The 13,397-nt window shown below is 36.2% G+C and overlaps 1 protein-coding gene across 1 annotated transcript; it reads left to right on the top strand.

Moving 5' to 3' along the window:
• The first annotated feature begins 6,343 nt into the window (after positions 1-6,343).
• LOC122316913 lies at positions 6,344-12,964 on the top strand. Its single transcript, XM_043133758.1, has 9 exons — positions 6,344-6,734; positions 6,837-6,896; positions 7,012-7,059; positions 9,023-9,155; positions 9,240-9,316; positions 12,050-12,142; positions 12,227-12,297; positions 12,404-12,494; positions 12,584-12,964. The coding sequence occupies exons 1-9, from the start codon at positions 6,501-6,503 to the stop codon at positions 12,689-12,691; spliced, it is 915 nt and encodes a 304-aa protein (XP_042989692.1). The 5' UTR covers positions 6,344-6,500; the 3' UTR covers positions 12,692-12,964.
• Positions 12,965-13,397: the final 433 nt, after the last annotated feature.

Raw genomic sequence — 13,397 nt, 5'->3', positions numbered from 1 at the left:
TCTGGTCCAAGCCCCATCCTCTTACAACTCTAAGGCCGTCGAAGGAGCTTGGCCCATGAAGTATGCCAGCTATGGGAAGGCAAGTCACACAAAAAACTAGACTAAGGGGAATAGATAGGACATGCCGACCCTGATATCCCCCTGCGACACCTATTATTAAAGAATCCATGCCAGCAAGTGAACGAGGAGCATGGACAACCATCCATTCCCTGACAACGAGCATAAAAAGCTACAGCAGCGAGCATCCACCGTCGAGGTGCCACCCAAAGAGTTACGCCACATTAATGGCGCCACCCAAGGGGTCATGCTGCATGAAAGGCACCACCCAAGTCCCACACTGCATTATAGGCCCCGGTTGGAACTACTATGGATGGTGACATGAACCCCCTAATATAGGGTACGAAATGTAACCCAGAAACCTCATATAAAAACCAACCTCCAAGTACAAAGAACACTCTCTGAACTCTTTTATTCTCCAACAATTCTCTAAAATGATTGACTGACTTTGGCATCAGAAGTTCTCTGGACTATCATCAAGCCACCCTTTCTCCTTTGTGTGTCTAGATAGTAAGATCTCGTCTCGAGTTGCTGGAGACTTGCTCAGGCATATGAAACACAACGTAAATAGTGGAGCCATCTATAGGATCCCTATAGATGTAATGTGTTCTTCGTATGCCGACAACAATCCGTTCTTAGACAACTCAAGGACAAGAAAAAGTAACATTAACAAACATGAAAGCAAGGTTTGCAACAATGAAGCAGCATTTGGAAAAGCTAATGGCAGAAGTATAGATGCTCCGAAAGGAGAATGAGACTCTAAGAATGGACACCAACAAGGTAGGGAGCAACGCCAAGCCCAGCCACAATGAACATGTTGAATCTCAGAGTGCCAGAGTGGTGGATGTTGGCTGTGATAGGGGTGCTACCCACACCAAAAGGGGCAGGGTAGCCCCCTCCTTGCCCCCACATGGGTGGGGGGTGGTGGTTTCCTTTGGAACTCGCCCCACAAACAGGGGGCAGGGTACCCTACCCAGGTATCGCGATGCAGGCAGACACCCCATCTGTCAACCCCCTGTCTACATAAATGGGTCATTGGCTAGAGCATGTTTTTGGGCCATTTTGGACAAAAAATGGCCCAGAACCTATTTGTAGGCCCAAAAATTAACTAAAACAAAATACAAAATTAAAAATAACAAAAAAAAAATTATAACAATAGAAATTATATACTACTAAGTTGAAACCATTAACTAATAATTATAACTAAGCTATTATAATAATACAAATTAAGAGAAAACTATTTCAAAATTACAAATTCATCTAAAAATATTACAAATTGTAGTATTATAGCAATATTACAATTAACTAATTAAGTGAATTAACAGAAGAACAACATTTCATTGGAATTTGGGATGGCCATGATGGTAGAAAAGTCAGTGAGTTGTGCTAACTGTTGTGAGACTATGAGATCATAAAACTTGAAACATTAATAATTTTAAAAGAAAACAAATTAGAATTATAAACAAGAAACAAAAACTAAAAATAAAAACATATATTAGAAATGTTAAAATTACAAACATTAAAAGTACTAATCTATATGAGAGTGGGTCATTGGGATCAAGATGAGAATAGATCATTGGGTCCTTAGGATTAGGATTTGGCATATGACACTAAGATTATAAAAGCTAAAAAAATACAAGTAAAATAATTAGATACTAAAACTTATATAAATACAAAAAACAATTAAGAGACAAATTGTAAAACCCAATGCCAAATATCAATGGTGGGTCTAATTAAAATAATAAAATGAAATCTATGGTAGGGTTAGGTGTTGGGGCATGTGTAGAAAAGCTCGCACTAAAATTTGATAGACTAGCTATTCACTAAAATTGACAAAAATCTGAAATGAAGCAAACATCACAGCAACAATAAAAACCATGCAACAATCAACCAAAACAGATTGGGATTCATATTGAAACCCTAAAATAGATTGGGGTTTCATATCGAAACCCTAAATTTAATTTTGGGGTTTCAATCTTGAAACCTCTAACATAATTAAGGGTTTTAGATTGAAACTCTAAACTAATTTAAGGTTCTAATCCAAAACCCTAAATTAATTTAGGGGCTTCAATATAAAACCCTAAATTAATTTAGAGATTAAAACCCCTAACATAATTCAGAGTTTCAGATTGAAACTCTAAACTAATTTAGGATTCCAATTCAAAACCCTAAAGAATTTCAAATTTACAATTTAAAAATTACAAACATCAAAATACATGGACAATTCAATCCTTAACAACACATAATTCACAATCACATCCTCCAACTCCTCAATTTAATCTCATCCTCCATAACTCAACAAAAGAAAAAAAACTGATGGGGCAGTCTCAATCGATGAACAACAACTGAATGAATGATGGTACTAATGGATGGGGTAGATCACAATGTCGAATAAGAAATACTGGTAGTGCACCCAATGCTGCTTCCTGACTGAAAGGCATTCCCAACATGTGGCCATGAGAAAAATCCCGGTCCAAAAGACCTCTAATCCCAACGCAATGTGTTTAATTGAATTGAATAGTATTTGGCATAGGGGGCATTATCATAATACTTGATTTTCCTTTCATTCTTGCACATTTTCATCTCATGGTCTCTCTTAGTGCTAAGTGTCCTACACTATTCACCAAGTGGATAAGATCTTACCAAGTGCTCACTAAAAACTCCTTAAGATTGATTTGAACAATCCACATAGTGATTTGACAATCGACTGAACTAGGTGCCACATGATGCTATCTACTATTCACTCCAAAAAGACAAAAATAAGCATTGCAACATACAATCCTAAATAGTCATATGAACCTAGTGATGCAACTCGTTTCGTAAAATTCAACTTCTAAGTACCGAAAATAAATGTAAAGACATTTTCGAGCACTTTTCATTTGAAAAATGAAAAATATATTATTGTAATGTAAAATCTTAAATATATATCTTAGACTAATGGTGCAATTCGTTTCTCAATCTCATACTCCTAAATGTCTCAAACAATTAAAAATACACTTCTATTACCATAATAAATAAGAAACAGATTATACTGACAGACTAAAATCTAAGCAGTTACTCAATCCGTAAAATATTTCTAGGATTCACGACGTTCCTAATATGTAAAGAAATTCAATTTCTAAGGGAGTCTTACAGTTATTTGCAAAATATGTAGAACTTTGGACTAATATATTTGGTAGCGATGTCGTATTTTTTGGTGGTCGATCAATATACAACCGGGTCATGGGACCCTGCACTACTCTAGGGGTGTGCATGCGGATCCGGATCTGGATATCCGACTATATCCTGATCCGAATCCAGATTTTAAAAACCAAACGGTTATCCGTCTGGATTGAATCCGGACTCAGTTCGGATATCCGAATTGTAACTGGATATCCGAATTTTTTCGTTTTTTGGATATCCGAGTTTGTGAAAAAAAAACTTTCAGAAAAAATTTTATAACTTTAAAAAGAAATTATAGCACTTTTTTTTTTAAATCTTATCTCATATTTAAATTGCCCAGATTTTTTAAAAAATAATTAAAACACTCTTTAAAAGAATTTTATAAAAAAATAAATTGAAGAACAAAATAAATAAAAATGCAAACTAAATAATATTGTTGTTACATCAATTTACAAAACATAAATTTACAAAGAACAAAATAAATAGTAATACATTACAACTAATTAAACTAATTAAACTAATACATTGTTAATACACTTCACATCTTGAATCTTGGATTGGAGGAAAAAATTGATTTCTTTCACCTAGATCTGGTGGAGCATTTTGGGAAATTTTCTGCTGGATTGAGTCTCCATAAGCTGCCAACAGCATCAACTACAACAGAAAAATGAAAATTACAATCAATTACAATAGCATCAATTATAAAGGGTTGACTAGGTAAATTATTATTTAATGCTAATGTATTCCTTTAAAAATAAATCTAAACTCTTCCAACAACAATGAATAGAAACTGAATAAGCATAAATTTTAAAAATAAAGCATATTAAGTTGTATTAAAAAAAAAAAATAGATTAACTTGTAAACAGAAATCTACTGCTGGTTAAGGATCCTCATTGGGTAGCAAAGTGTAAGAAAAGCATGCAATTACGTACCATTAATGGTTAAAAAAAGAATCATGAAATGTTGTTTTGATTTAATATCAAAAGAAATAATGCACTTAGAACAGCTTCTTTCAAGAGTTGCTTTATCTCTCTCCGCAACTAAAGTACTTCAGCACTCTTGGGTCCTCTCTCAAAAGAAACAGTATGATTAAAAAAAAGATATATATGTTATTTAAGAATGATTAGAAATCACTCAAATAATTTAAGATGTTATCCAGCATGCAATTATTCCACAAATGGGTTTCAATCTCTAGATATCAAGAACATTCCAAACAAACTTATTTTTACCTGAGCTTATTTCTTTGAATTCTTTCAACCTCTTATTCTTTACCAAGTTGAGATCTCTAGCTTGTGGCCTTCTATTACCACCATCAACTTCATACTCTATTATATAGCAACTTCCATTGACAGAATCTTAAAGGTCATTATTACAAAAATACCAATTCCAATAAATTATTACAGTAATAAAGGGAACCTTATTACAAAAACCTATCTCTAAACCTCACCAATAGTTTGATAAACAGAGATACAATTATAGAGACATATATACAAGATCATGCAAGATGTAAGGGTTATTTGAAAGCTTAATGCAATAATGTAGAACCAAATTCTTAGGTTTAAGCTTTTAACAATTCAGTTCAAGAAACCATGCCAAATAAAACTCAAATCAAAACTACAAAAGACAATGCATTCCACAGTTTTCAAACTTAACCCATGCATTTCACTAGCATAGAGATCAAGCTCCTTCAAAGCACTCATAAAAATATTTTTTATATCAAAACAAATTGTAGTTACATTCTAGCCAAAAAACCCCAAATATGTGAAAAACAATCTAAAAGGGAAACATGGCCACCGATATTTCTATCGACTAGTTGAAAGAGATCCATAAAGAACAGATCCACATGGTAGTATAGGTTTGCCACTTGTAGAATTTGAATGAGTACATTGGGTAAAATCTGACCCACATGTTATTAAAAAGTTGAGAGAAATAGGTGAAACTTGCATACACGTACAAAACAAACAAACAAAAAATCCATATCTAGCAAAAAAAAATCCAGATTTGTGAAAAACAATCTAAAAGGGAAACATGGCCACCGAGATTTCTATCAACTAGTTAAAAACCCAAACCTGTTCTAGCACAAAGCGGTGTAATAATGTATTATGGACTTGAAAATACGAAATCAAAGTGGATAACAAATCTTCAAAAAAGTCCCATAAAATACGAAATCAAACAAAACCCCACAAAACATAATATGCAAAATCTCACTAATTAGCAGCCTACGAATGCAAGATTCAACCGCCAAAAGATAAAAATACTCAAAAGAGTGAAATATGCACCTACCAAACCACAGAACCAGATTCAAAACTATGCCAAATCTATGATATGAAATTTTAAAAATCCCATAAAATGTTCAAATCTAGAACGACAACCAAGATTCACAAATCAAATGCATATGAACTCAAACAAAACCATAAACCCAGATCTAATCTTTTTTTTTTTTTTTTGATAAGCTAACCCCAGATCTAATCTATCCATATCTACATCTAAAAAGCAAGAGATGCTAGGATTTTCGCCGGGGGGGGGGGGGGGGGGGAGAGAGAGAGAGATTAACATACCGTAGGTTTCGACTAGGGTTTTGGATTCAACAAACTTGAGAGTTGAGAGACGAGAGACGATGGTTGAGACGAGAGACGAGGGTTGAGAGAAGAGGATTCGAGTTGAGATTTGAGAGATGAGCGACGAGAGATAGAGTCTGGACTCTGGAATGAAGAAGATTCAAGAGTTGAGAGAGTCTGAAAGTGAAGAGGATTCGAGAGTGTGAAGAGGAAATTAACTTAAGGAAGCAACGGTGTCGTTTTCAGAAGGTTTAAAAAAATAAAAATTATACCCCGGTTACGGATAACCGAGTTATAAAACCGGATCCGGGCTTTTCTTAATCGCCCAGATTCGATTCCGGATTTCCGGACCGGATCGGAAAAAAATCCGGTCCAGATGCACACCCCTACACTTCTCTATAAACTGATTCCACTCTCTTTAAAATTAGACACGATCTCAAAGCAAGCGATATTAATTAATTCTGCTTGTAGAACTTATTTCCAAGGTGACGATCTCCTTTTATATAAGATTATATTATAGAAAAATAGATGAAAATGTGGCGTAGAGGAGGGAAACAATGATAGGAGAAGGATGGATATTTGCCATTTGGAGCTGCAAAGGGTGGCTGCTTCTGGTTTGTATTTTCTGGCTTATCTGTCGCGAATGCGATACAACTACTCTTACCTTACCCATCCCAAAACCACCAAATATAAGTGTCTGACGCTGGGTCAGAACCCTCCAAAATGGCTTCTCTTCGTCTCCTCACCCAACCTTTATCCAGTCCCCCTTCCTTTTCTACCCCTCTCTTCCCCCAATATCCTCTGCATATCCCTTGCCTGACCTCTCTCAAACCATCCAACACCAAGAAACCCCTGCTCTACAAATCCCCCACAGTCCCACTTGCTCTCACGGAGTCTTCAGACTCCCCCAAGTCCCTAGAACCCAACAATCCTCAATATCTCCTTAAACAACTCGCTGTAAGCCACCACTTTCATAACCCACTTTCAGTTTCAATTTGGCGCCATATTTTTATTTATTATTGATTTGGTTCTTAATTATTGTTTTTTGGGTTTATGCAGGATAGTTTTGATCTGCCTCAAGACTATTTTGTTCAGCTTCCGCGGGATCTTCGTATAGATGTAGGCATTGCTTTTTTTAACTTTTCTTTATTCAAATTTGTGTTTTTGGATCTTTTTCTCTTGGAATTGAATATTTTTTTTTTGTTTAATTCTTGTCTCTTTGGGAACGGCCAAGCTGAATGATGCTGCTTTCGATCTTTCGAGTGGGCCTGTAATCGATGAGGTTAGTTATTTTTATTGCTTCTTAAACTGTTATAATAGCCACTTCATGTGACTCACTATAGTGTCCTAGGATTTGGGTGGTATGACGTTCATGGTGCAAAATGACTCCTGAACGGTGAGATTTTGACTACAACTGGGTCTCATATTTTGTCGTAGATAGGTGGGACAATGGCACTGCAATATCCTTCATGGGTGTAGTTATATATAGCTGAGATTTTGCTAGCATGAGTCACGTTTGTACACGTGAATATGAGAGGATCCGAATTTTAATTTCTTGTCAATCTTGTACACTGCAACCTCTATTGAATCCCATGTATTGAACATTTTTAAATATCTTAATCATGCTGATGTGCAGTCAACATGAATGCTTATCTGCCCCCGCCCTCTCTATATCTTTCTTGCGTGTTGTTTTCTTCTGCTTATATGATATATGGTCCTCAGTATCTTATATGTCTGGATCACTTATCTTGATTTTGATGGTTTCCTTTGACTGCATTTCAGAAGGCATATTTTTCCTGATCATTATAAATACCGATGTTTTAGATAGAACCGTGATATTTAAGACGCATTCAAGATGCTAAATTGCCAACTTGTCTATTTACAAAGGATACACGCAGTCAAACACAACATTTGCATTCTCAACTTGGTTGGTTAGTGATGTTCAAGCATTGGTGGTTCCAATAGTTGTTTTGTGGTTTGTCACTTTCTGCTATTGGTGGGCTAGTGCGCATAATCTTTATCAGTCTTAACCATCCAGTTACATCACGTTCATAAACCATGGATTAACAAGTGTCAAGAAGCTGGATTTCAAGTATATAACGCTTACATTGATATCACATGCATTTGGATTTCTTGCTTACATATTCCAATAAAATGTCAATATCTTTACTGCTCATTCATCTTTTTCTGGTGTGCTGCCCATTGCGATACTTGAGTTCAGAAAACTTTTTTTTTTTTTTTTGATAGTTAATAAGAGTTTTATTACCATAAATAGGTATAGCCCAAGTACACAGGAAGTGTACAAGAGAAAATACCTACATACAGAATCAAAGAAGAAAGAAAAACTAGAAAAACTCCCAACAATTCATCACTACTCGATACAAAAGCCTTCGCCCAAAGATAAAGAGTTTTGAGAAAAAAATCCCTAATTTCTTCCAACGAACATTCTTTGTCTTCAAAACATCTCCCATTCCTTTCTAGCCATAGGCACCACATCAAACACAAAGGAATCATTCTCCAAATAACAGTAATAGGGAGACACTGCCCAGCATACTTCCAGCAAGCTAGTAAATTCATCACATGCATAGGCATCAGCCAAGAAATACCCAACCTTCCAAAAATAACAGTCCACAGACTTTTAGCCACATCACAGTGTAGAAACAAGTGATTAACTGATTTGCCATATTTCTTACACATATAACACTAATCAACAATACAAAGACCAGGTTTTCTTAAATTTTCAGTGGTCAAAATTTTTTCACGAGACACAAGTCAACAGAAGAAGCAACCTTATTTGGCACTTTAAATTTCCAAATACTTTTCCAGGGGTAATCACCTACACCATGACCGATTAGTGCATTATAATAGGAATGAACAGAGAACAGAAGAAACTTCTTGAAGTATCATGATTTTCCCCAGATTTTCCTAATTAACAATGTGAGAAGAAACAGCCAACATTAATATTGTTGGCATATTATTAACCATTTTGGTACTGGTTATAATTCGGTATACCTCTTGTATATGTTCTGTGTACTTGGGCTAGGCCTTTTATGATTATAATAAAATCTTTGAGTATGTATAAATAAATAAATAAAAACAATTTCGCTCTGCCTACACTAGTCATTCAAATTAATTATGAAAAAATATATTGTTTATTTATCCAAGGTTTGTGACTTTTCTGGGAATCAATGCAGTTCTTTGTAGTTAAAACCCTAGAAAAAGATTAGATTTTCATTTTCTTTCAGTGTGGCCAAGAGTTGGGAGAGATATTGTTAAATCTTTGTCGAGCTTGGGAATTAGCTGACACATCAACCTCCTATAGTTTAGCAAGAAAGCTCCCTGAGTTGGAGATGTCTTTAACGGATAGTGCCAAATCAGGCAAGATAATATGTAAACTTCATTTTTTGATACATTCTTAACAGATTGTTTGAAAGCTTATTTGGATTTTTTTTGCTGTTTTAGCACTTGGCAAGCGGTTGGTACGTGCTGGGATGAGGTTCCAGTCCATGGGGCAGTATAGTCAGGGTGAACTACAGAAGGTATTCTACCTTACTTGAAAGATTTTTTGTTCTTACTATTATAGTGGTAATGCTGGATACATTTCCCATTATTTTAAATAACTATGACAATTACTAATTTAGTATAGACTTATAATAGCAGTCCTAAGTCTGAACTTTGAATCCACAATTTTTTTTATAAGTAAAAATATTATATACATATATATCAATAGGAGTAACCAAGTACACTGAACGTATAGAATAAAACATCTAGCCCATACTAGAGAGCCCCTAATGACCGAAAAAGCTCATCAAAAACTATCCAAAATACACCAAGCCCGAATTGGAATGGAACACACCTCCCCAACCCCTTGTTTACTGTAAAACTAATACTCTATCTGAAACTCCCTCTATGAGAACATCTTCACAATGCCCTCCCTTTAGTCTTCCCTCAACTTGAGCTACCACCCTGGCATCATAGTTGATAGGGGTGTAAACCAATGCGTCGGCGTCGGTTTCGGCGTCAAACCGAAACCCTATCGACGTGGGAAAACGTTGCTTACAACCGGCCGAAACCGATCAACTGGGGGAGAGAGAACAGATTCCATCGGTCTCGACTAGCGTCGACGCGGTCTTCGGTCCGCCGTCGGCGTCATCTGGGACGGAGGAGCAGCATCTGCGACTCTGCCATGGGAGTGCGACGAAGCTCTGGTAGATGAAACCCTAGAGCTCGATGAAGAAGACGATGAAGAAGGAAGGGGGCGAGTTGGTTTAATGCTATTTTGGAACGGCGCCGTTTGGCCTAAATTTTTTTCCCATCCAAGGGTATTAAACAACGTCGTTTCACTTTAATGAGTGAAACATCGTCGTTTCTTTACAGGTAGAAAACAAAAAAAAAAAATTTACCGCTGACGTCGGCCGGTTTAGCGGTTTTCCCTGGGGTCAAACCGCGAACCGAACTTGCCGAAGTCGGTTCCTATATTTTTAACTCGAACATCAACTGGTTCTTTGCCGGTTCCGGCCTCCGACGGTCGGTCTTCGTCGATTTAGACCGGTTTATTGGTTTGGTGTACAGCCCTAATAGTTGATTGCCCAAGAAAGATGCTTTAACTCCTTGCTTTTCTTAAAACTTGATTTGGTTTCGAGCGTGTGGCTTGGCTCAATCATAGTAAGTAGTGCTTTAAATTGGTCTTCACATCCTCCATGTGAAAGCCCCATAATATGCTGAATCTCGTTCACTTTATGCAAAACCCAATTTGATGGTGAATCCGTTATTTCGTTTATCAGAGGAAGAGAAACTAGGGGAACAACATTATCCCCAAACACAATACCCAACTGCACTCCCGACTCTAGACATTCTTCCACACAAGGCACCAACGACAAACCCATATTCAAATCCCATACTCCTCAGCAACTCCATTGGTTCTATCCAATGGTAAGGTCATGGTCACCATTGGAGGTTCTGGGTTGGCAGCAAGTCCCTTCACTTCTAGCGACCCTTTATGTGCAACTTCAACGGATCCCACTTATAGATACCATTTAAGTTAAGCATCCCACTTATTGTGACTATTTATTGAGGGGGAGACTAGGCTCCCATGTGAAATTAGTGTTAAAATCCTTTATCAAATGATTAAATTCACTTTCCCATCTGCTCAACTTTTGGGCTACCTTGTAATGGAACAATAATTATTCATTGAAAGTAGATGTTTATAGTACAAATCGGACTGTGAGAATTATGGGAGTTCAAAGCATAATCCCCCGCTGAGCCTTCTCTCCATCATAGTTAGTAGAGATCTTGAGTTTAAGTACAAAAACTATCTCGCAAGGTATCAGACATAAAGAAATAATTTCTAACCAATAGTTGAAGATAAGTTTACCTTGGAGAATTTATATACACGTTGTTTATTTTGTTTGTTCCTAGAAGTCTAGAATGTTGCTTTTGTTCTTTTGTTCAACATTCTCAACATTTTACTTCATCACCACAACCATATATTATTATTCTAATTGTATGCGAAATTTCTTCTTCAAACTTTAAACTTATACTACACCGAAGAGCTTGTATAAGTCCTATACTGGGTGGGTGGGTGGGTGGATGTGAAGGATTTATATGGAAGTCCCACATTTTTGGTATACTAGGTGAAATAGGGTTTTATTGGTGACACTATGACTATTCTTTTAGGGAATAGAGCTTATGTGTTTAACACTTCCATGGGGAGTGACAAATGATAGCAAAGCATACTTGTTATGCCACGTGACACTAAATAGCTTGAGGAGAATGTTTAGGACTTAATGGGGGTCATTGTGGTACATTGGATATGGGTGGAATGTGGAGTTGTTACACAAGTGTGAAATCCAATATTAGTTGTGTACTAGTTGAGTTGGGCTTTATTGTTGATTGCATTTGACATGTTGATCCTTGGTCAAAAAACTTCAATTATATCCTGGTATACTTGCCAACCTAAATATTCTCAACCAATTTATTTTCTTCTCTCTTCGTCTTTTGCTTCAAAAATGTAAATAAGTTTCCTTCTTGTTATCATTCCCGAAAACAAGTTCACTTTGTCACCATCATTGCAGGAAACCCATGTGCAGAAATTTTTAGACCGAATCGTATGAATGCCCATATAATTGCCTCAAACTTGCTAGTTATGATTTACAATTTAAGAAACAATCTTTCCTCTTTGCCCTTCTCTCTTTCTTATGAATGTGATATCACTACTAGCTGTTATGTATCTCTGAGTAGTTGTATTGTTGGGTACTGTTCAACCACCGTAGATTGCAAAAGTGATGATTACAACGGGAAGGCTTCTGTCTGCAAATACTACAGCAGTTGAGGAGCAACCAAAGGAGGAAACCAAGATGCTGAAGGTAGATTATAACTCTGTAGTTGTCGAAATCTCAGTAAATGCTTCCTATGAAATATTGAATATATAATTTTCTTGCGAAGTGCAGTTTGGGGACCTTCAGGTGGAACTAACTCCAGATAAAGCAAACATTGGTGCTGTAATTGGCTTTGCTTTTGGGTAATTAATTATATCATTTTAACCGTGAGTTCTCTGTTCTACTTTATTCTTAAGTAGGCCTAACAGATAGATATTTCTTTAATTATCTGGAAACTGTTAAATGCAGGATCCTTTCTTGGCAACTAAGTCAGGGCATTCAGAATATTCCAGAGAGTTCATTTCAGTATGCAAATGATAATGCTTTGTTGTTGGCAAAGGTGATTGAAAACAATGTATTTTGACTGTTATTTGAACTTTCCTCTTATTATCCAGAATTTTACATAACATTTAAGATTTTTTGATGCAGTCTCTTAGGGGAGCTCTACTTGCACTCTGCTACACATCAACAATTTTGTCCGCTTTTACTAGCGTTGGACTTGTCTTGCTTGGAAGACAACTCAAATCAAAGGAATAGTGAGCTTCTTTGGTTTAACCTCAGCTATTCAGTAAATGCTTTTACATATACTCTACATGCTCCATGTAGTATTCGAGATCATAGATTTGTATATTCAGAACTGAATGACAGAGAAACAGAAATACTGAGGTGTCACCCCGGAGCCCTTTGAGCCCCATAAGTTGGGGTAAATTTCAATTTGGGCCCAATGGCCAGTCAGTAATTTCTATGTTATTATGATTTTATTTTTTTGAAATTATTTGGAGTAAAAATATTGGTTGAGTTGTTAAATTAGGGTTGCAATCTCACATTTTCTGGTGCCGACCCCCCTATGGCAAATTAGGAAACTTCTTTCCTTAAATGACAGAAACCACTTAGAAATTTATAAGGAAACAAGCTGTCACTGCCAGGAAATTTCCCATTAAGTGGCTGACAAGATTTTTGGGGTTAATTAGAGTTTATAGGAAAAAAGCTTCAAGGAAATTTATGGTTTTGTCGCCAGCTTGGTACCCCATGGTTGGTAATTAATCAATTACTGGAATGCTAGGACACTGCCAGGGACTTTGGAGGGCTGAGTTAGGAAAGAAATAAACCCAGGGCGGGCTTAATAGATTGTATGGCCTAAGGAGAAAATTTGTAGTGAGGTATTTTTTATGTTTAAAAAATAAAACTTTATTATAAGTTTATTTAATTTTTAATTTTTATATTACTTTTTTATTTGAAAATG

This window comes from Carya illinoinensis, chromosome 7, assembly GCF_018687715.1.
Source record: "Carya illinoinensis cultivar Pawnee chromosome 7, C.illinoinensisPawnee_v1, whole genome shotgun sequence".
Classification (NCBI taxonomy): domain Eukaryota; kingdom Viridiplantae; phylum Streptophyta; class Magnoliopsida; order Fagales; family Juglandaceae; genus Carya; species Carya illinoinensis.
The sequence above is the reverse complement of the archived record's forward strand: the minus strand, read 5'-3'. Positions and strand labels throughout refer to the sequence as shown.

Bases quoted from the DNA above. Each gene is read 5' to 3' on its own strand.
- LOC122316913 (XM_043133758.1), top strand. From the start codon at position 6,501: ATGGCTTCTCTTCGTCTCCTCACCCAACCTTTATCCAGTCCCCCTTCC. The intron at 6,735-6,836 runs GTAAGCCACCAC...GGGTTTATGCAG, and splicing joins ATCTCCTTAAACAACTCGCT to GATAGTTTTGATCTGCCTCA. The intron at 12,298-12,403 runs GTAATTAATTAT...TGTTAAATGCAG, and splicing joins GTAATTGGCTTTGCTTTTGG to GATCCTTTCTTGGCAACTAA.